Source organism: Bacillus rossius, chromosome 5 (genome assembly GCF_032445375.1).
Source record: "Bacillus rossius redtenbacheri isolate Brsri chromosome 5, Brsri_v3, whole genome shotgun sequence".
In the NCBI taxonomy this organism is placed as follows: domain Eukaryota; kingdom Metazoa; phylum Arthropoda; class Insecta; order Phasmatodea; family Bacillidae; genus Bacillus; species Bacillus rossius.
Window position 1 is genome coordinate 24638381 of NC_086333.1, and position 22056 is coordinate 24660436.

A 22056-nucleotide genomic window follows, 5' to 3' on the forward strand; every position below is an offset into this window, starting at 1 on the left:
ATATAAAAATCAATAAATGTGGCAAAAATTCCTTTAAAAAACGCTAAATTACTCTACTACAAACCTCCATTAAGACAATGATGACACTGACCACCATCTTGGAAATTTTTAATTATTTAGCTAGAAATTCGAAAAAAAATTCTTAAATTACAAAAAAAAAATCACTTGTTAATTAACTGATTGGTTTGATCCTTGCCATATATCAAAAATATAATACAATTTAAAAAACCATAAGAGTGATGTGTTTGAGAAATAAAACAACAAATATACAAACAATAAAGTTATTACATTATTTCTACACTAAAAATGAGCACAAACTATTTAATAATTATATTACTTACGCAAATTCCATTAAATATATATTTCCACACTTCATTTTGTGCAGTTCAAGACACTGTATAGCTATAAGACCAGATTTTCGAGGTTGATCAACAAAATAATTAAAGCACATTTTACACACATTGTATAATAGTATCTCTGCCTATCTTCGTTTGTATTTAGGACCGTTGTTCAGGGGAATTGCAGTATTTGGGATCGCACTTAGTTCGCGAGTTTTACGACTTTTTTATGTACGCGCAACTCCTGACATAGAGCGACGAAGTTGTTCTCAACTGCGGGTTAAATGATTATTTGCCCCGCAGGCGAGGCCACGCGCTCCAGTGGTCGTTCCGAACACAGATTGGTCGACTGCCTGACCCGGAGACGATACCGCGCCAGCCGACTGCGCGGCTCGACGGTCGTTTACAGTTGCACTTGCCTCAGGGCGAAACGCACGAACGCAGCGACCTCCGAACACAAGCTTCCAGCTGTAACGAACAATAAAAGTAAATTAAATTAAACAAAATAACACGTTTACCTCGTACACTATTGCTACCTGCTAAGTCACCCATTCTTTTAAACTATGCATCTTGAACGATGAGACCCGAGAACGAGCAGGTTAGCTACGAAGCGACACGCATTACCAAGCAGTTCAACTTCTATCGGAGCCGTTTATAACAGTTTAAAATTTCCGATTGTTTCATGCTGCTATTACAGATGAGCTGTATTTACGATAAGCGGTATATATAACAGTTATGAAACAATAACTTTTTCCTTACGGTGAGGGTATCTCTGATAACCGGTTATCGAAGAAAGTTAATATAATTTACAAAAGTGTGCTATCGCACATCGCCCGATCTAACGAGCAAATAAATTTATGTAACTTTAACTTTTGTGCGGCCACTGGGTATCGCAATATGTGCATTTCATTAGCGAAATACCAGTTATTGCTATTGATTGTATCGATTCTCGAACATCAACAATATATTTTTTCTGAACGAAACTATCTATGTATACCATGCGTTCTCTTCACACAGTTCTCGGTTATAAAATAACCGTTTAGTAGATAGTATTTTTAAGTTAATCACGTAATAAAGCAGTTTTTTAAGTTCTTTAAGTTATAGCAAAGTTCCAGGTACGGTTTATACCAGAATTCTCTACTCGCGATCAACATATACAGTTCCCTGCTCGCGATCGTAATTTTAACCAATCCTCAGTTATTTTCCAGCTATAAGGAAGTGGCAGCTATTCATTATTGCGTATTTTTTTTTATTTTAACATATTAATAGTTTAAGTTTGTTTCATGTGTGCTCCAATGAGCTGTAGCGTCCGCCGGCCCAAGTTAAGCGGAATATGAGCTAAATCATATAAACGTATAGTTTTAAAAAAATTTAAAATAACGCTTATATCGGTGAATCAACTAAAAATTAAAAAATAAAATTTGAATTGAATTTTTTTTGTCTAACAGCCAAATAATGCACCACAACACGGTATAAATAAAAACGTGGGGTGCTTGATATCATTTGTCTTCAATTTTCTATCACTAATTTTAGAATATAGTCATTACTAAAATGAAAGAAGAGAGCAACCCACAATTTATTTATACAGAGTTATGGTGCATTATTTGGCTGTTGGCCAAATATTTTTAACTAAATTTTATTTTTTTTTTAATTTTTAGTTCCTTCAAAGATAAAGCGGTTTTTTTTTTAAATACACGTTTATTTTATTCATTTTAGTCTAAAATAAAAATAGAAATATTGAATATGAATAACTAAAACAAATAAAAAATACCAAATATTAATGATAAAGTATTTATTTCTTCAAACGAATTTAAAATTATTCATTAATGTTCGCCTAATCTAGTCATTTTTGCTAAAGCGTCAACATTACATAGAATTTTTCTTGTTATCTTAGAGCAATCAAGTTTTTCTACTTGGAGACCATCCAGTGACTTTGCGAGACTAAGAGCTACATAAACCTGTCCGGTAGCAAAGGGACGCGATTCCAAATTTAAAAAAAAAACTGCATAATCTACAGTGCAGCCTTGAATTTTATGCACGGTAGATGCCCAACTCAGTATTAATGGCAACACTCGCCTTTTTTTAGCACTACCATAGCTGTATTTCGCTGAAAACGGAATGGCTATGCTATTGGTTTAATTATATGTACACCATATGTCCTGAAATCAACACGGACTGATGTAATGTCCGTATAATACATACGTACACTTGATCACGCCGGAAGAGTGGTCAGATAATTTCAGATATAGGTAGTAACTATGTTGCCACTTTTTTACACCATAACCCGACCTCGGAAACACTCTAAATAAAATAAATATATTTTTTAAATATCTGAAATTTCGGATCGTAAACACTCCAAATCGATAAAGGATTGAGTTTTAATTTTCTAAAGAATAGACCCCCCCCCCCCCCCAATCACCTTTCCTGCCCCTAGGCTAACAGTCGACCCAGGGGCAAATTCCCACCATGCCCCGATCTTATGGACACACAAAGAGCTTGGTTATTACCCATAGCTTGAAATGAAAGGTTTTTTGACCCTCTGACCCCCCCCCCCCCTTCACCCTTTAAACACTATGGTATTAACCTTAAGTTATCATAATATTATCAGTGGTTATTTATACTATATATGCAAAATTTCAACACATTCGTACGTAGAAATGTGGTTAAAAATTTAATGGAAAGATTTTATTACATATTCAATTCATACATACTTACATAAGTACATACAGGTAAAGCTAATAAATTCGTAGTAATAAAATGTATCATTCATTCCGACAGCAGAAATTTATTCGTAAATATGCAAATAAATAAGGTGTTTTGGTCAAATTAACTATTACATCTGCAATCGTGACAAAGTATTATTATTTTTGATTAAAAAAAAAGGAAAAAAGTCAGTATTAAAATAACGTCATTATTTTTTATGGCTGTAAAGATTTTTTAGTCGTTCTTTACATTTAGGATAGTGAAAGAAAATATACATTCATGCCTAATAACTGATATACCTAGCCGCTATCTTCGTTATATGGTGGCAAGCAAAGTTTACGATTCAGGCAGCGAATTCTAGCGGCGGGCGCAGAAAATATGCGTGTATTTTGCATCCCAAAATGTTGGTATTTGAAAAGGAAATGTTTTATTTATCAGTTTATTTATCACGCTTGGCATTATTTTAAAGAATTTTCCTTTAAATTTCGTGTCCGAGTTTCATGTGATAATGTTATTTGCCACATTAAAGGAGTCTCACTACACACCAGCCGGCGATCACTCAACTACACACTAGTCGGCGATCACTCTCGACACAATAGCATCGATATTCCCGCGGTGCAGGCATCACGCGTTGCAGCACTGCACCACGCCACGACCCACCGGCCAGCGATCTCAGGAATCGATCTAATAGCGCCTAGCCCAAAAGTTAATTTCTTAAATTACCGGCCATATTCATAGCCGGTGTTTTTGCGGCGACATCTTTCTTGATAATACGATGACTGCTGCCGTGGGAGGCGTCCTCCCAGGACGTTCGACGCAGTTGGAGAGCTGAGACGGTCGCGAGGAGGTCTTACTAGGTGCGACCAGAGCGGCAGCCTGCCAGGCGCAGAGTCGCTCCCAGGCAGACACAGGCGCGATGGTGGCGCCGCACAGCGCCCTGGGAACCACTCAGGGAGGCGCGATGATTCCGGTACACGGGCGAATTCACTTACAAGAGCTTCTATTATGACAATCTCAACATAAGGCTGAGATACTATAAATAACGAAAAATAAAATATATAAAGTACAATGGTTCAAGTTTATGACCGAGATTTAAACAAATTAAGTAAATAAAATAATCGAAAATGTTGAGGCAGAAGTCACGCCTCACGTGAACAACATGAGAACACATGAATGTGCTCGTTACCGAGGTTATATGTTTATACATCACTGGAGTGTACTGTAAGACTCGCTCACATTTGTTTTTTTGTTGTTATAGGTAAACTACGTGCGAAGCCTTTATTATCCGATACTATTCAAAATAATTTATTTTGTCAACACATTTATAATTTTTTTGGTAATCGAAAATTACTTAAATCTCTTAAAATACAACTTTTTTTTGTAAACAATTGGCACATATTTCAAATTCGTAATAAGTACCTAACGAACATCGCCATGATTTAAAATATTGCTTAGAAACGTTCTTTTCTTTATTTTTTATATGTAATTCATGATTTGTAAGCTTGTGTAGAATTTTTCATTTAGGCCCTAAGAAAAGTGCTAGGGTATTAAAGCCAATTTTAATTTAATAAAAAAACGTCAAATCTAGAAACCGATGAATGCTAGATATGAATTTTGGTTGCAATGTATTAAACTGTATTAACGTATTTTTGAGAACACACACACACATAATTAAAACAGACACAGAGATGAGAAGATTATTTCATAAACATATTTTATTTTTCCAAAACAAAAGCAACAAAATCATATTTAAGTGTCACTATTAACTCACCTTTACAACACCCTCCTGCGTAATTGATTCAAATAATTCATTTCGCGCCAGCCAGGTAAATGGGATTTGAGCAGAACAAATGAAGGAAAGATAATGTGTTGTTACCTCTCCCCTGTGCCTTTCCGCAGATAGCGTTCGAGGGCCTGTGGTCGCGCCACACTCACCCCAAGGACTTCCCCAAGGACCACTTCAAGGCGAAGTTCAGCGACGTGATCGGGGCCTCGCACATGGTGGACTACCGGTTCTGGAACTACGGCGAGTTCGCCTCGGAGGGCCTCAAGCAGCTGGCCGAGGAGGGCTCCACGCGCGCGCTGGAGAGCGAGCTCAAAGAGAAGGTGCGAGTCATGCATCCAGCAGCCACTTCTTGCCTAGCCCATGTCTATTGTGCACTTAACTGGGATAATCTATTTGTTCTGGATAGAAGTCGTAGCGTCATGTTGTCGGACTCCTAGCATCGACCACATTAGGATGGTCCCATTGCTTTGAGCCTCTGGGTATAATCGTGTGACGTTAAAATCTGTATCCTTAAGAAGATTTAGTCTTCATTGTAGCCGATCTTGAGGCACCTGTTCAAACAATCTGAATCACCGGCACGTAATGGAATTAAGTTAGGGATGTTTTAATTAATCTGTTAAACACTTTTTACTAGTTAAGAAACTATTTTTCACTCTTACTTACAGCACATATTAACAATAAGTACCATCATACTGAGCTTTCATATTTATTCGTTTCACTAACAAAATAAATAGTTAATAGCACTTATTGCTTCCCAGAAGACCTCTGTGCATAACCTTGCCATAAACAGAACCCCATAAATTATAGAAAGTTAATATTTTTGCCTCAGAGTAAATTGATTTAAAGTAGAACTAATAGTGGTAATGTAGCCTTTGCTTGACAGAAACATTAAGAAATTTAATCGATTTTTTTTTGTTGATATTCTAAGTCTTATGTTTTACTGATTTGCAAAGACTATCTTCCCAATTATTTATGCTTAAGAATTAAAAGTGAGAATTTATTAAATTATTACTATTTCATAAAAATTTATATTCTGAAATAAATTAATATTTAGTCCTCAATAACTTACTCTTAGTCAAGTAGTTTGTAACCATATTTCATGGTTAGTAAAATAATCATTGGGCATGATTATATGATAGAGCACATATAGGCCTATCATCAGTCTGATACTGTCTCACGCAGTGTAAGGTTATTTAATGGCATTATCTTCGTCCAAAGCAACAATTCAACCTCCCAATCTTTTAATCAATATAACTGTATCTTCGGTAGAAACAAGCACTGTGTTAGGTGGTGCAACTAAAGGCCTTGAACCAATTAACTTTACGGTTTAGTTCATGACTTTAACCCGCATAAAGCACACGAGACTGATTCTCTCGAATCTCTTCACTCGACGTAACTTAAAAGTCTAAATTTTTTTATATTATAAACACCCGAGTTCCTGACTTTAACTTATACGTAATTTGTAAAACGCTCAATAGGAAAAAGCATGATGGTAATCAACCTAAAGTTACTAACGTTAAATCTTTACGTCACGCATCTCAAAGTGTTCCATTAAATGAAGCCCTTGATTGTGCCGCAGTTTGCCACTGCTACAGTTATGTTGGTGAAATATCCTTGATGTATAATGAGCAACAATAATGTCTCCTATGATTACGTCGAATTGTTGAAAGCAATTTAGATATTTAATGCTGTTATGTTTGCATTTTATCTTTGACAAACAAACACAAATGAAAAGTTTTAGAGAAATTTAATATGTTTTTTTCTTTAGTTATATTCGTTAAGAATTATGCATTAATTCTTTAAGACATTACGTCTCTCAAACATCACACATTGATCATTAATTTTTAATTTTATGCCCAAAGGATTATTTAATTTTATGCCCAAATAACTATTAAATTTTTATTGTTTAACTTACATTTGTTTACAGGTAATTATAAATTGTTAATTTTTTGTTTTTGATATTTAAATCGGGCAAAATAACATTTTAAGTTCTAGATTTTTTTAGCATCGTTTCAAAAATTTTATATTTCCCTTTTTAATTTTAATATTTTCCAATATAACGTCTAGATTTGTGGTTCACAAAAGCTAGAAATAAGTAAGGAAATGTACATAATGAAGAAATAAACTTATTTGTGTTAGTCAAAAAAATAAGGGTAATAATTATGCAGACAAGAATTGTTACTTTCAAACTAAAACATCAAAAATATTTTTTATTATAAAATAAATTTCAATGTTTGCTGCTATGCATACATTGTGTTTGATTCAGATTCTTTTGATTTTTTTTTGTAGAGTCAGTATATCAGAACAATAATCAAAGCAAGAGGAATTGGCTACCCAAACGTCACTGGAAAAACATTTGCTGTTTTTCGTGTCGACAACAAAAATCATCTAGTATCAGTTGTTTCTAAAATAGGTGAGTACCAACAAGTAACCAATATAAATTTTTGCAAGGGATTATGTGGTTGTTATTATTCTAAACCTACTAAATGGTACAACGTATTTGAAAAACAATAAATATTTTTAAGTTAATAATATTATTTCCATTTTTTTTCTCGTATGAAATTTCACTGCTATAAGTGTCATGTTTGGTTTACACGCATTGGCAGTTTGAAACGACATGCGAAAAACTGTATAGGTAAAACCGTTTGCATACAAAAACGATTGCGATGACGCTTGGACAAGAATCTAAACCTTAGACTGTGCTTGGTGCATTACAGGTAAATTATAATGGATTTTACTTGATAAATCTGCATTTCGTGCAATATTGCAAGGCTACTATTATCCGGATACATTTAGTGAGTCAAAAGACATTTGTACTATTATTGATAATATTAATCATAACATGATCAATCAGCTTACAGACGAAGTAGTAACTCATGGATCTTTGAAATATAATTTGTGGCTGCACTGTGTGTATGACAAACCATATCCGTTCGAGGACAAAAAAAGAAGAGGTGCTTATTTAAGACAGTGAATTTTCCCATTTACAATTCTTACGATGTGAAGCAGTCTTTTAAATACATAATCGAGAAACTCTATCGAGAAGAAAAATACAAATAGGAAAAGGATTAGGCTGGTCTTTATATTCAGTAAACCGATTGGAGCTGAGAATTAGTCAGTTCAACCAATGCAGAAATAAATGGTTTTTAGATTGCTAATTCTAGCAGAATTTATATAGGCCTAATAGGTATTTTGTTTAACTTGTTATTTTTGGGTTGTTTTATTTCATTGTATTAAATAAACTTTTGTTGAATCTTTCAAAGATCGAAGTGAGGTCATGAAAATATCGATATATTAATTCATTAATGAGGTATTCTATGTTTTTTTGTATTTTTTTTAATTTCTGAGTCAAATATTATTGATTTCCAAGATGGTAGTTAATACGTAATAATCGGCTTACTGGAGGCTAGCAGACTAGGAAAAACTTTACATCATATTTTTTAAATAATTTTTTTAACCTAAAATTACATTTTTTAATCGACAAGGATCAAAACAAGCACTGTAATCGATCGAATAAATTTATTAATTAATTGCGTTTTATGAATTTTGGATTTTTTCCCGAATTTATAGCTAAATGAATACATATTTCCAAGATTGCAGCTAAGACGACTGACAAGATGGCGTTTGTCCTTGCAAGTAAATAAATACTGCACTCTGGCGAGTATACAAACTATCATGGCGGTAGCGCCCTCTAGCAAACGGAAACTATATATCGAATCAAATATGGCGGCCACCAGCAGACGAAAACAAGATGGCGGGTGTGATGTCGTACAGCTGGCAATAGTAGTAGGTCAGTCGGCTTGTTACTTCCGTTGATGAAGATCCGACGCCTTTTTTTTTTTTTTTTTTGCACTCGCCGAATTTCAACCGTAGACCATGACGTACCTAAGTGCGTTGTTAAAATAAAATTTTCTTAAAATTTTATTTAAATATTTTTTTCTGTATTTTACAATTTTTCCTAATTTTATCCGATCATAATCACGGAATTTCAAGATGGCGTATTGACTTCATAATTTCATAATGGTGGAATTTTTTTAATTTTATTTATTTATTTTACTTTTTTTTTAACTTTTCCCAAAATGTTCTGACAATAAATACAGATTTTAAAGATGGCGACCGTAACATAAATTTAAACGGTAACACAACAATTCAATATGGTTGCCATGGAATCCTTATTGTCAAGGTCATGACCTAAGTGTCTTAGGGCGGCTTGTTGATGATAACTTTAGCCACTTTGTGGACATTTCAAGCCTCTGGAATTTTTTGAGGACTAAAACGGAAATTTTTCCTCAAAAATTGTATTTTTCCTTAGTAATGGGGAAATTTGAATTTCTGCGATTTTTTGAGATTTATGCGGGATTATTTTCCTCATAACTGGAAATTTTGGCGAAGTTTGGACAAATTTTGAGTAATTTTTGGAAATTTTTGGCAAATTTTTAATGTCAAGGTAAAGGTCAAGGTCATCTATGATGGCCGCCGTGATTTCACAATCCAAGATAATGGAAATCAACAGCAGTACCTTAACCTGAACCCTGGCGCTGGAGGTACAAAAATATATATTTCTTGAAAAATTGCGTAAAACACTACCGGCTCCTTTTTAAGAATATCGTTTTATCTTGAGTTAGAAAAGAAGAGCCGTATGCTTCACAGTAGTCATTAGTAACTGTCAGCCAAGTACTGGTATTGGCTATCACTAGGGGCAGGCATTTTTCGCGAATAAATCTGAACGCTTATTAAAATGAACTAGGTTTACCCGCACCAGCGGTTTCTTCCTTGTAATTGGCGGCCGTCTGCGAGAGAAGTCGTTACTTTATTTGACCGAGTCACTCAGGACGCATTTGCTTCCGCAATGAAATGCTGTGATTGGTGTTGTAGCAATCGACGTGGACCTGATATAAACTCACCCAACCACGAAACAGAGACGATGCTACGGTGTTTTAACATTCAGCTAGTCTCGGAATCATTTCGCGAAATATGCATGCCCCTAACTATCACCTCATGCAATGTGTGATAGCTCCATTTCCATACTGTTGCGTATTCTTGTCGGGGCTGAAGATCTGCCTGCATTTTTAAGTGCAATAAAGCCTTATGAGCCACAGCAGTATTTTGCGACTGTAGTACTGCCTAGTACTGGCACTGACTGCCACCTTATGTTGTGTTGTGGTGTGTGGTAGCGCCGTCCCCGGACTGGTATGTGGGCTTGTCGGGTCTGGAGCTGTGCCTGCCCAACTGCTCTTGGGTCGAGAAGCTGTCGGTAGAGCTGTACCCTTGGGATGCAGGCACTGATAACGGCGTCTCATACGAGGTGAGCACTTTGCAGTTACTTCGAGCGAGAATGGCAGTTCGAATGAGTAATTTTCAACTAAATCTGGTGGAAGCACAGATTTTATTTTTTTAACTTGTGATTTCACGAACATGTTATGTTGGTTTTGATTTTTGTGTCTAATCACTTTTGTGATTTAAACATTGTGTCCTAACCAAATAATATTATAAATAGCATAAAAAAATTGTATAATCATGTATTAATTAATAATTGGAATAAATTTAGTCATGATACTAAACCTTAATTCTCATACAGTTTTTTCAAGAAAAAAAAACTGTTGAACTTGTTACAATATTCAAAGTTCAGAAATCGCTTACTTCAAATACTGTAGTTTCATTTAATATAATTATTAATAGGTGTCAAGAGATATTATTTCGTGGTGAAATAATTATATTTTTTTATTGGTCTTCAAAAATTACAATATATATATATATATATATATATATATATATATATATATATATATATATATATATATATTACATTAGTGCGACGGAACATTTAGTAAAATATAACAAGGCGTTACAAAGTTGATTTCTCAAAAAATGTATATAAAAAAAATAGTCCTATTAATTTAAAGCAAACATATTTCGACTCTCACACATATTTACCAATTAATTCACGTCTTCTTGATGATGTATCAATAAAATCTTATTAAAAGAATATACAACACAAATGAGATAAGTGTTTTAAATGTTCAAAATTGAAACCCCCAGACCACTCTGAATAATTTTATGAGAACGAATCATAATGTTTTATGTCACACTCAGAGGATCGTTGTACACTTCAACAGCAGTGTGGTCATCAAAGTCGATACTAAGTCCGTAAAATATAAATATCGTTGGTTTCCAAATTGTTTTAAACGATAAATAACTCATTGTCCAAACGAGCTAAAGTGGTTATCAGCTGTTCGCTTCCTAATTATTGATGCTTAGGTGTTTGGATTTTGCGATTTGCGTATTGTTAACTTACAAGAGGAAATCGTCAAACACAAAGTATATTTTCTTATTTCATGCAGCTGCTCATAATTTTAATTATTGATACGTTTTATAATTAATTTCTTAAGTTAATGCTTACTATTTGTGACGGTGACATCTGCTGTCTGTAACAGTACTATTTTCATGGGAGCAGGCGCCGTTAGGTGTCTTGGGTCTTACATTTGTTGAATCTCTAATACTGTTACAAGCCATCTATGTAAATATACTTAGTAAAATTCCAACCACAGAATAATTTAGCCCGTCATGCATTTTCACTGGTTAAAAAAAATTACAAACCAATATCATATGTTGCCTAGTCATCAGAACATAACTACACATAAGCACTTATTCTTGCTTAGCTTTGGTTATTATTTAAAAATCTTGCTTTATTCCTTTTTAGTTTTGTTGTCAAATTTGTATTTTATCATTTTTAAATTTTTAACAGTTAATTCTAAAATACTTTAAAAATTTATACATAGTAGCCTACTATTTTCTAAACTCATTTATTCATACTTTCACATCTACAATATGATTTCTTCTTAATTTTTAAATTATGAAAAGATTTGTGTTTGAAGTGATACCATAACCTAAAATATTAAAACTTTTTATAGTTATTAATTAATTTTAAATTAATATGTAAGTTATATAATATGCTTGTTTAGACCTAGACTCTCGAGCCAACAACTGATATTTTTCTCTTGAAGTCAGATGATTCGCCCTCAATTCCAGCAGAGCCAATACGCAAGATAACTTCTAATTTCCCAAAAGATCTGCTGTCACCTTTCTATGAGCCGACTGGGGAAGACATGAAGCCGCTGGCCAAACTGCACGTGACTCGCCAGCGCCTGTACGAGAAGGAGAGCTGCGAGAGCGCTTCGGGGACTGGTGACGAGGAGAGTGAGTCACTGCCCGAGCTCCTTCCTGAATCAGTGTAGCCGGAGACCGTGCATGTGCTTTGAATGTCGGGCAGTACTTCAACTTGTTTTATATTTTTTAATCGTGTTCTAATAAGTATTTTATTTTTTTGTAAATATTGCTTCCAATGATATTTAAATTAAATTTATGACCGAAGTTATAAAACATACTACATAACAAATACGCATTATTATATATTTTACAGTCAATAGGTATTTATAGTTATATTCCTTCTCTTTTCACCTGTAATACCTTAACAACTGGACGTGAATAATTCTTTTTTACTTTTCTAAAATGTAATATTGCCAATTAAAAATTTTAAATTAATTATTTTTGACAACACATTAATACAATGATCAAATATTGCCTCGCAGGTGTTACCAATCACCCAGTATCATTACGAAAAAGTAGGAGAACTGAAAATTCTGAGATTCTTAAAGAGAAATATAGAAGTACCTTGAATTTTTAAACTCAACTTCAGGAAGTGCTTATTTTAGTTTTAATAAAAAAAAATCGTAAAGGCTTTCAATGTTTTGGGTAAATTTTCCAACTCACCCGCCCCCCCCCCTCCCCCTTTTTTCACACTTTTTTTTTAGTCGGATTTCTGTTTTTGTTGTAGAAGGGTTTTATGTAAAAATCTGACAGTTTTTTTAAGGTTTTTGTTTCAAAGACGTTTCGTAGGATACAAAATGACAAGAAGGTATTAAATAATGGTTAGTTTTGCAAAAGCCTTTACATTTTTTGAATGAAGAATCCTTACTCTTATTTAAAAGTTATAAGTATTTTTAAGTAAAAATTTATTTAAATTCATTAAGGACATAATGAAAAGTGTATACATATAATGTATGTATACATATAATGTTCGATTAGGAGAATATTACAATTGCAGGATATTTTCGTCGGCGTCGTGTGACTTCCATCTGCCTTTGTCAGCCTGCCTCTTACACGTAGAACCGACTGCGAATGTAAATTACAGATATGCATGGTGTTAAACAAGAATGTTTAATACTTCATTACAATTTAAATAAAATTTTAATAAGGAAAAGTTCTTACGTCACTCCCACCATCTTGGATTCTAGTACCTTCCGCATTTTTTTTAAATTATGACATCACGTCCACCATCTTAAAAATATGTAGTTATTAAGTTAGAAAAACGGATAAAAAGTTTACATTTTTTAAATATTTAATTAATAATCTATCTGAACCGGGTGAGGGAAAAAATAAAAAATGGTAACGAATCATTCATCTGTGGTGGCAGCTGGCATACTGACCTCCGACCACTAATGTCAATGCAGATATTATGACCAACAGTATTTCATCACGACGGCTATCTTAAATCCGCCAACTTGTTTTCATCTGCTAGAGTGCGCTACTGACATATTAGTTTTAATTTTAATTTCTAGAGTGCAGTATCACCACACATTCATCTGTTGAGACCGGGGTCGAAATTAACATTTTTCACATTTGCATTGTTTTATACCACACATTACCATATACAAGATATGTATGGACTAAATATGAAGGTTTGGACATCATGTTACCTGAAAAAAAATATAACATGAAACAATTCTGTAACACTAAATAGGTTGAAAAAAGTATTGTTACTATTGACCCCATAATAGGGTCAATTGTAACAGGGGTGGGGTCAATTGTAAAACTGGCAAATTTAACATTACAATCACTATGTCAGTATGAAATAAGACAATATGTACAGATTTCTCAAACAATATCTTTAAAAAACTCAAATATTAAAATTCTTGGGAAAATAAAATATTAAAGAAACATATTAAATTCAATTATAGCAGTCATTACACAAGTAAAATGGGGAATTGTCATCAGTTCGTGCAACGTGTGCCCACATGTGGCTGCTTGTACATTGAATCCATTCTTCCTGTGGACGACTGTTTCTGAACTTTTCCATACACACCAAGCAGAGACAATCATCTTCATCATTTTGATTAAGGGTCAGAATACGTCTACGACTTTTATCTTCACATGTAGTTTTCCTTGATTTGATCTCTTTGTCTACGCCTCTTCTACCCAATACAGGCACATTGCTCTTTATTTTCGCTTTCTCCTCTAGTATGTTCTTTTCTGGCGTATCAGTAAGAATAGAACTTCTACCTCTTTTCCTACCACGGGATGATGCACTCTTTGGTCTCTGTTCTGCCTTCGGATAGGGGCGAACACTCTCTGGTGAAAATTTGGCCGCTCCCAATCCTGATGTTCCTGGCTGGGGTGTAGGGGATTCCCGCTCAGGAGTGGTTGCCTGTGGGTGGTCCACAGAAGATTTTGCGGTTCCAATTTATCTTTCCAAAACATTGGGGATACACACATCTTCAAGTTAATTTTGATCTGTAACAGATGCTGGGGAAAAGTCAGAATCTTGAAAAGCACATCTGTTGAAAGGCCAAATGCCAGAAACATGAAAGCCACTTATAATATTTTTAGGAGATGCAGCTTCATGGAGTGCAGAGGAAACTACTTCAGGAATGTCATAAATTGTAATTCTTTTACCAGGATGAGAATTGAGAAAAGAGTCCATAGCTCGGGATAAATATTTCTTCAGTGGACCATAAACACTACGGTCTAATGGTTGTAGCTTGTGGAAACATTGGTGTGAAAATGAGAGTAAAACGATCCCGTTATCTATGCAGTAGTCTATCACTGGAAGAAACAAATGTGACTCATGATTGTCTAATAACACTAGCACTTTTCTTTCAATTGTAGGGCGAACATTGTTTGCAAAATGTTTCATGAATAATAGAAAATCACTTCCTTGCATCCATCCAGACTTATTGGCGGTTCCTATGCAACCAGTAGGGCCACCTCTGACAAAATATTTATGATAATTTACGTGAGGAAATATAAACATTGGCGGGACTGAATTTTCCGTACCATTTACACAAAAACACATTGTAATGAGGCTACCCTGTTCTGCAGAAGTTATTGCACCAATTAGTTTTTTTCCCTTAGCAGCCACAATTTTATTCGGAGCTTGTGCTGTGGTGATTCCACGGATTCACATGCTGAGCTTTAAATTTGTATTTCTAAAGAACACTTTCATAATTATCCATAAATTACTTCACATTGGCTTTATTAAAATTCATAGTCCTTGCCAAGCTGTTTGCCTCTGGTTTGCGAATATTCAAATCTTTGTTACGCTTGAGGTACCTAACTAGAGAACCAATCCACCCCAGCTAACCCTGTTTCTGTCCAACTAGATGGAACTTTCAAGTCATGCTTAACGGCACATTCATATACTAGCTTCCTAACTTATCTAGGAGTAAGTCCAAAATACAGATCAGCACAATTTCATATATTTGTTGAGTTTTTGTTCTTGCTCGCCTGTGAATACCTTATTGTGTGGTTTGTATCCAGTTATCGGCCTAGGCAATTGTTTCTCTGAAGTAGCACGTACTTTTTTTAAAAATCTGTACAGGCTTACATGACAAATGTCAAATTGCTTTGCTACTGACCTAACTGATTTTTCATTTTCTATTACTTCATGAGAGGCTGCATCCATAACAGCCTGAGGAATACCTCGGTTAGTTGTCCTGATTCGAACCCTTGGCATTCTGCAACACAGTAAAAATAAATCATAAGCCTAACATTTTCTTCATATTTTGTCAAGGCAATATTGTATCTAGAAAAAAAACAAAGATATAGCCTAATATCGGGACGTAACATTAAAAAAACTATCGAAAGAGATACGATAAATTTTTTGGTTAAAATAAATTATGTGAAATGTTCACTGTTTAATTGTACAACTACGCAGAGGATTGTAAATAACTAAAAACACACAAATAACTTCTTATGTATTCTCCTGTTGTCTATTTAATTAATATATATCTTGATTTATTCCAGCATGAAAAGACTCTAACGCGGTGACATTTTTTTTTACCCCACTGGAATAATCTTAAACACTTTGTTTGAGACAATGCGTACGATGGGGACGATTGTAACATGTTACAACCGTCCCCGAAGTACGTGTTACAATCGTCCCCAAACCATTTAAGAACAAAAAAAATTTACAATTCGAATCCATTATGTTTAACTCATTTTCTATTATAGCCACAATAAACTACATTCAATGATCTTCAAAATTAAATATAAATGAAAACATTTTTCTCTAACAGCATAATTATATAAAAGAAATAAAGCAATGAATAAAATTTACTGACCTAATCAACAATCTTCCGCGCTGAATAGCAAACACATGACTAGCGCTGAATAGCAAACACATGACTAGCGCTAGATCTTCGAGTACGTATGACGCGTTAGAGTTCTTGAAGAGGCATTCACTGCCATTTAGCGGTATTTTCCTGAACTAACGCTGCGACAAATTCTATGGATGTTACAATCGACCCTTGTTACATTCGACCCCGGTCTCCCCTAAAATCCGCCATCTTGTCGGTCGTCTTGGCTGCCATATGGGAAATTCGTAATAATTAACCTATAAATTATGAAAAAATTCTAAAAATCATCAAAAATCATATATGTATTAATATAATGATTGATTCTATTCATGTCACTACTTAGTTCAATCTTCGCTCGATGCAAAAAAGATAATTAAGGAAAAAAATTTTAGTTAAATTTACCATTAATGTGATAGGTTTAAGAAGAAACACAACATAACTACAAACAAACAAATTTATTTTATAAATTCTAATCTACTACCAGTACACAGATACGAGCAAATAATAAATATTATCCCCTCAGTGAGCAGAGTCTGGTTGTTCTTCGTTGCAATCGATCTCCATGGCTAAGTGTCCATCTGCAACCTTTTCGTTGGTATGCTTTGTGGCCAACCCCCCTTATACCGGGGTAGTTGAACACGTCCGCACCCGCCACGCCAGTCCCGTATACGCGTCTCTACATACATATTGATAATGAAAGTGTAGTAAAATTAACTTAAATAGACGCGCATGGACTGGCTTAAAATTTGACCAGTGCGCAAATACAATCATTAACGTACTAAATTGACCGACAGCCCTGCTAAACTTATTGTGATAGTTAACATATATATAATGAATTACCAGAAATAAAATGACCAGCATTAAGTACGGTAAAAAGGGAAAGCAACCTATAAATCCAATTCGTGATACCATTTCAATTACTATAATTAAATTTAATGTACGTTGGTGACATTCGCATACAAACACTCTTACACTATACTTAAAATAAACCAAAGTCCCATAAAGTCTATTACGGAGGAGGGGAGTGTGGATAAACGAAATAGTGACGTCTAGATAGTTCTACCAGTAATTTCCATCGCCGCACTCTGTTTTAAACACGTCGCCCGCAAGTCAAACCAGCGGAGCCAAAAGTTACAAATCCAGTTCTCGCACTTACTTGTTCTAGAGGCATACCTCTGCAGTCGGTGTGCGCCGGGGTCGGATGTAAACCCCGCTCACCTTGTAGCGCCTGTAGCATCGCGCTACATTGATGACCAGTGCACTAGGCCCACGATATCGCAGTCTCATACACCACCACTGGTGTTACTTCGCCGAGGGTGTCGTGGCATTACCGTCATCTTCAATATTAATCACGTAACGTCACACTCGTAGCTCATCGCTGAAAAGCCAATTCTCGTCTCTGCCGACTAGTTCCGCGGCCCGCGGTCAACACACACTCACTGTCTGTCAAAAACAGCTGACCGCCGTTTCCCCTTCTCACGTCAGCTGACGTCACCCCCCCTCCTGTCCTGCCACCCCTCACTCCGCTCGATCGTTCTGGTTATTCCTAGCGGTTGCCACTACCGAATAAGAATAATAAGCGTACAACAAAACAACAAATAAATAATTTACATACACCATTAACTAGTATAATACTATAAATAATATTATAAAACAATTTACTTATCTTAAAACAAGCTTTACGCACCATAAAAGTTATAATAAAAATCAAGACGACTGAGGCCGCCACAAATGGCCTCAGCTTCTTCTACGACAGTTTTGTTTTTCAATTCCATCTGTGATTTAGTGTCCACTAGTTCACTCCCTAACTTTTGAGATTTTGCTATTTTTTATTATTATTACTGTATTTCACATAATTTCATATTGATAGTTTTCTATTTCTTTTATTTAGATTTTTGCGTTTTGGCAGTTACCTTTCTTTAACATGTTTTTGTATTAGACATTTTTATAATTGCTGTGCAAATTAGCATAACTATATTTTTTTACTATAGCAGTGAGCTGGGTGTATAACATAGGTAAAGAAGAATTGCTAGACGATATTCAAGCGGCAGGTCTGACAAAAAATCCTAATCAAAATGTAGATGAGTGGGGTAAGTCAGTTTAAAGGGTGAACAAATTTGCCTGAAAATGATAGGAGGGAATTTAACGAGCCGTTTGGTAAGCCGGATGGGGACGACATGAATATCAATTAAAATTTATAGAAGAATTAATAACAAGGAATCATCAGGGAAATTTGGAAAACCTTTGTGCTCTAGTGTAAAAAAAGATGTTTTCGGAAAATATGTGATCTGCGAAATGGAAAGTGTGTTTGTTCGTGAAAGCACCAGAAAGTATTGAGGATATGTAAAAGGTGTAGGATGTTAAAGTGCAGTAAAGAATTTTGGTTTTAAAGCAAAAGTTGAAAAAATGCAAGAGGTGTCGTATGAGTTATAGGTAGGGCTAATGTATTATTATTGTATTTAATTTTAGTTAAAGTTTTGAGATGCGAGATGTTGGCCAAGAATGGGAATCTAAGTAAATAAGTATTTCTTAAGTTGTAATTAGGTTAGATTTTATGTAAGTTTTCGTTTTTTAGTTCATTTGTACTGCAAAAGCTGTTAGAGTAATCGTGCTGGGATTTTACACTGTATAAATTTTTCAGTTTTTTTTTTATTATTTTATATTTTGGTTTGCTGGATTATTCCAGAGGTACAGATTTGCGTCGCCTTTAAATGTTATGATGCTAGATCGTTTTCTATTTCTAGTTGTGATTTCTGATTTTGTTATTTTTTTAGTTCTGGTAGTTTTTTTCTCTAGTCCCTCTTCATTAATTTATCGCTATCTTTTTGCCTATTTTGGTATGTAACTAAAGACGACAAATCAATAACCACTTTTTTTAGAGGGGTGATTGTGACCTAGTATCCACTAGTTCACTCTCTAATATTATTTTTGATATTTTTCTGTATTAAATTTGTATACTGTATTTCAAGTAATTTAACATTGATAGTTTTGTATTTCTTTTATTTAGATTTATTTTGAATTAGTTGGTACACCTGGTAAGAGATACTCTGGAACGATCTAGCAAGTTTTATATGAACGTATAGTATTTTATATCTTTCTATTATGAACGTTTAAAGACTGTAAGGTATTTCTATAAATAAGTGTGTTTTTGTAGTGTGTTATTAAATACGTTTTTTTATATAAATGGCTGGTGAGGAAGAAGGGTGAACTTGCAGTTGATACCGTGGTTAGTGGCGTTTGACTCCGCAGCGCCGTGACGATAACGGCTGGGGGAAGGGGGGCTTGTAGTCGAACAGCCATGTGTGTGTGTGTGTGTGTGTGTGTGTTTGTGTGTGACGGGGAGGGGCAGCATCCTTGAGCAAGGCGAGAATTGGGTGGTGGGTGTTGTTGCAGGCTGCAATATGCACTGTGATCAATGTTGTTGTGCTCTACCAACGTCAGACGTGTGCTTAAGCATGACGAGAGGTCGGTATTGGGCGAGGAGTTCACCAGAGTGCGGTGTTGCAGGCTGCGCGCTAAGGCAGTGGTCACCATGGACGCCGTGTTCAGCCAGTTGTGGAGAGGGACAGCGTCTACGGCGCAGGTTCTTCGCGCACCTGGACCGCGCGCGGGCATCACGCTGCACCGACACGCTGGTATCGCGCAGCACCTGCCACGCCGCGCCCTGCAGGTACGTCTGTCCGGTACTACCTAGCGAGCTCCTGCCACGCCACACTCTGCAGGTACGTCTGTCCGGTACTACCAAGCGAGCTCCTGCCACGCCACGCCCTGGAGGTACGTCTGTCCGGTACTACCAAGCGATCTCCTGCCACGCCGCGCCCTGCAGGCATGTCTGTCCGGTACTACCAAGCGAGCTCCTGCCACGCCGCACTCTGCAGGCATGTCTGTCCGGTACTACCTAGCGAGCTCCTGCCACGCCGCACTCTGCAGGTACGTCTGTCCGGTACTACCAAGGGAGCTCCTGCCACGCCGCGCCCTGCAGGTACGTCTGTCCGGTACTACCTAGCGAGCTCCTGCCACGCCGCACTCTGCAAGTACGTCTGTCCGGTACTACCAAGCGATCTCCTGCCACGCCGCGCCCTGCAGGCATGTCTGTCCGGTACTACCAAGCGAGCTCCTGCCACGCCGCACTCTGCAGGCATGTCTGTCCGGTACTACCTAGCGAGCTCCTGCCACGCCGCGCCCTGCAGGCATGTCTGTCCGGTACTACCAAGCGAGCTCGTGCCACGCCGCGCCCTGGAGGTACGTCTGTCCGGTACTACCAAGGGAGCTCCTGCCACGCCGCGCCCTGCAGGTACGTCTGTCCGGTACTACCAAGCGAGCTTCTGCTACGCCGCGCTCTGCAAGTACGTCTGTCCGGTACCAAGCGAGCTCCTGCCACATTTTTAAAGGCTTATTAGTTAGTATATGTTACTATCTATTAATCATTTTTTGGCATATTACAATGTAAAACTGAATGCCAGAAGTAGTATATAAATAATTTTGGAGTTGAAATACTTTGATTATATAACAAATATTCCTTCTTTTACTAGTTTATAAATGTTTAGCCTTCTGCCATCAAGTAATTTAATTTTAAAAAAAATTTTAACATAGTTTTTTTTACTTTGCTTATGTTATCCGATATTGTTCTAATGCTTCATTACAATTTTTGCACCATGGTCTTAATTAATTTACAAATATAGTTTCTAATTTTTCAATGAAAAGAGAGAATTTTTGTCATATTTTCAAAGCATAATATAAGAAAACAAGTATAGCGTTTAGTGCAAAACCGAATAGACAACTTTTTTCTACTCTGTATAAGTAACCGTATAACAGCGGAAGTTCTGCGCTTGCCAACACTGATGCTAAAATGCATTGAGTTAAAGCGTAAATGTTGGTAGTAGCATGAACAAGAGGTTATGCTACAGGCTCTAGGGTGTGGCATCGATGTCGGGTTTCACCATTTTGAATTTGTGACGTCGAGACCACCATATTAGATGACTTTGACCTTAATAATTGACCATGATCTTGACCTTAGTGCAGGCTGCCATCTTGGATTCCGGAATCTTAAATTTCCCCATGTTTAATTCCTTAAGTTTGGATTATATAACTATAAATATAACTATATATCTCTAATTATTATGACGCAGCCGCTACTTAGTTTTCTATAACTTTCTGCTATCTTTGTTTCTATAACCTTCAATCATCTAAGATTCGTTTTCTTAAGGCCGCCAAATTTTAATTGTCTGCAGGAGGCCCCCATCTGATTTTTTTTTTTGTCTGCAAGAGGCCACCATCTTGTTATATTCTGCTGGATGTCACCATCATTGTTTCAGCTGTTTGTTCCTATAGAGTGTACCAACATAGCTCTGTTTCGTGTATATACAAGGTCGATGTTCCATTACCTATCACTGATATGAGCCCAATAGACATATTAAATGTATTTTTTTCCATAAAATACATTGTAAGCAAGTTGATTCGAACCATGGCAGGTTGGATATATACTATGGAAAATATTATGCCTTTGACCACATGGTCATTGAGAAATATACCAGACTAATAAATTAGTACGAGATATATATTTAAATATGTATATATTCTTCTTCTATTTCTTTTTGAATGAAGAAATTAAAACAGCGCCTGTTGAAGGCTATGCCACCATATCTGTTTTCAATGCTTGCTACTAGGATCACTAGTGTCGCATATTGCACACATCATCTGCTAGAGTGCGCTTTTGCCATCTTGGAATTTCTTGTCATCGTATTTAGTTTCTACCCACTATAGTGCAGAAGCATCATTCACCAAATCGTAAGTGATTGTTCCATTAGTCATAATG

The 22056-nt window shown here is 35.9% G+C and overlaps 1 protein-coding gene across 1 annotated transcript in view; it reads left to right on the plus strand.

Annotated features, from left to right (window-relative positions):
- LOC134531649 (spondin-1) overlaps positions 1-22056 on the plus strand; it is a 174545-nt gene that overhangs the window by 64867 nt on the left and 87622 nt on the right. The window contains exons 5-9 of the mRNA XM_063367418.1: positions 4941-5147; positions 7117-7240; positions 10002-10132; positions 11832-12024; positions 19749-19911. Coding sequence (XP_063223488.1) covers positions 4941-5147; positions 7117-7240; positions 10002-10132; positions 11832-12024; positions 19749-19911 — 818 coding nt within the window. The remainder of the gene's footprint in view (positions 1-4940; positions 5148-7116; positions 7241-10001; positions 10133-11831; positions 12025-19748; positions 19912-22056) is intronic.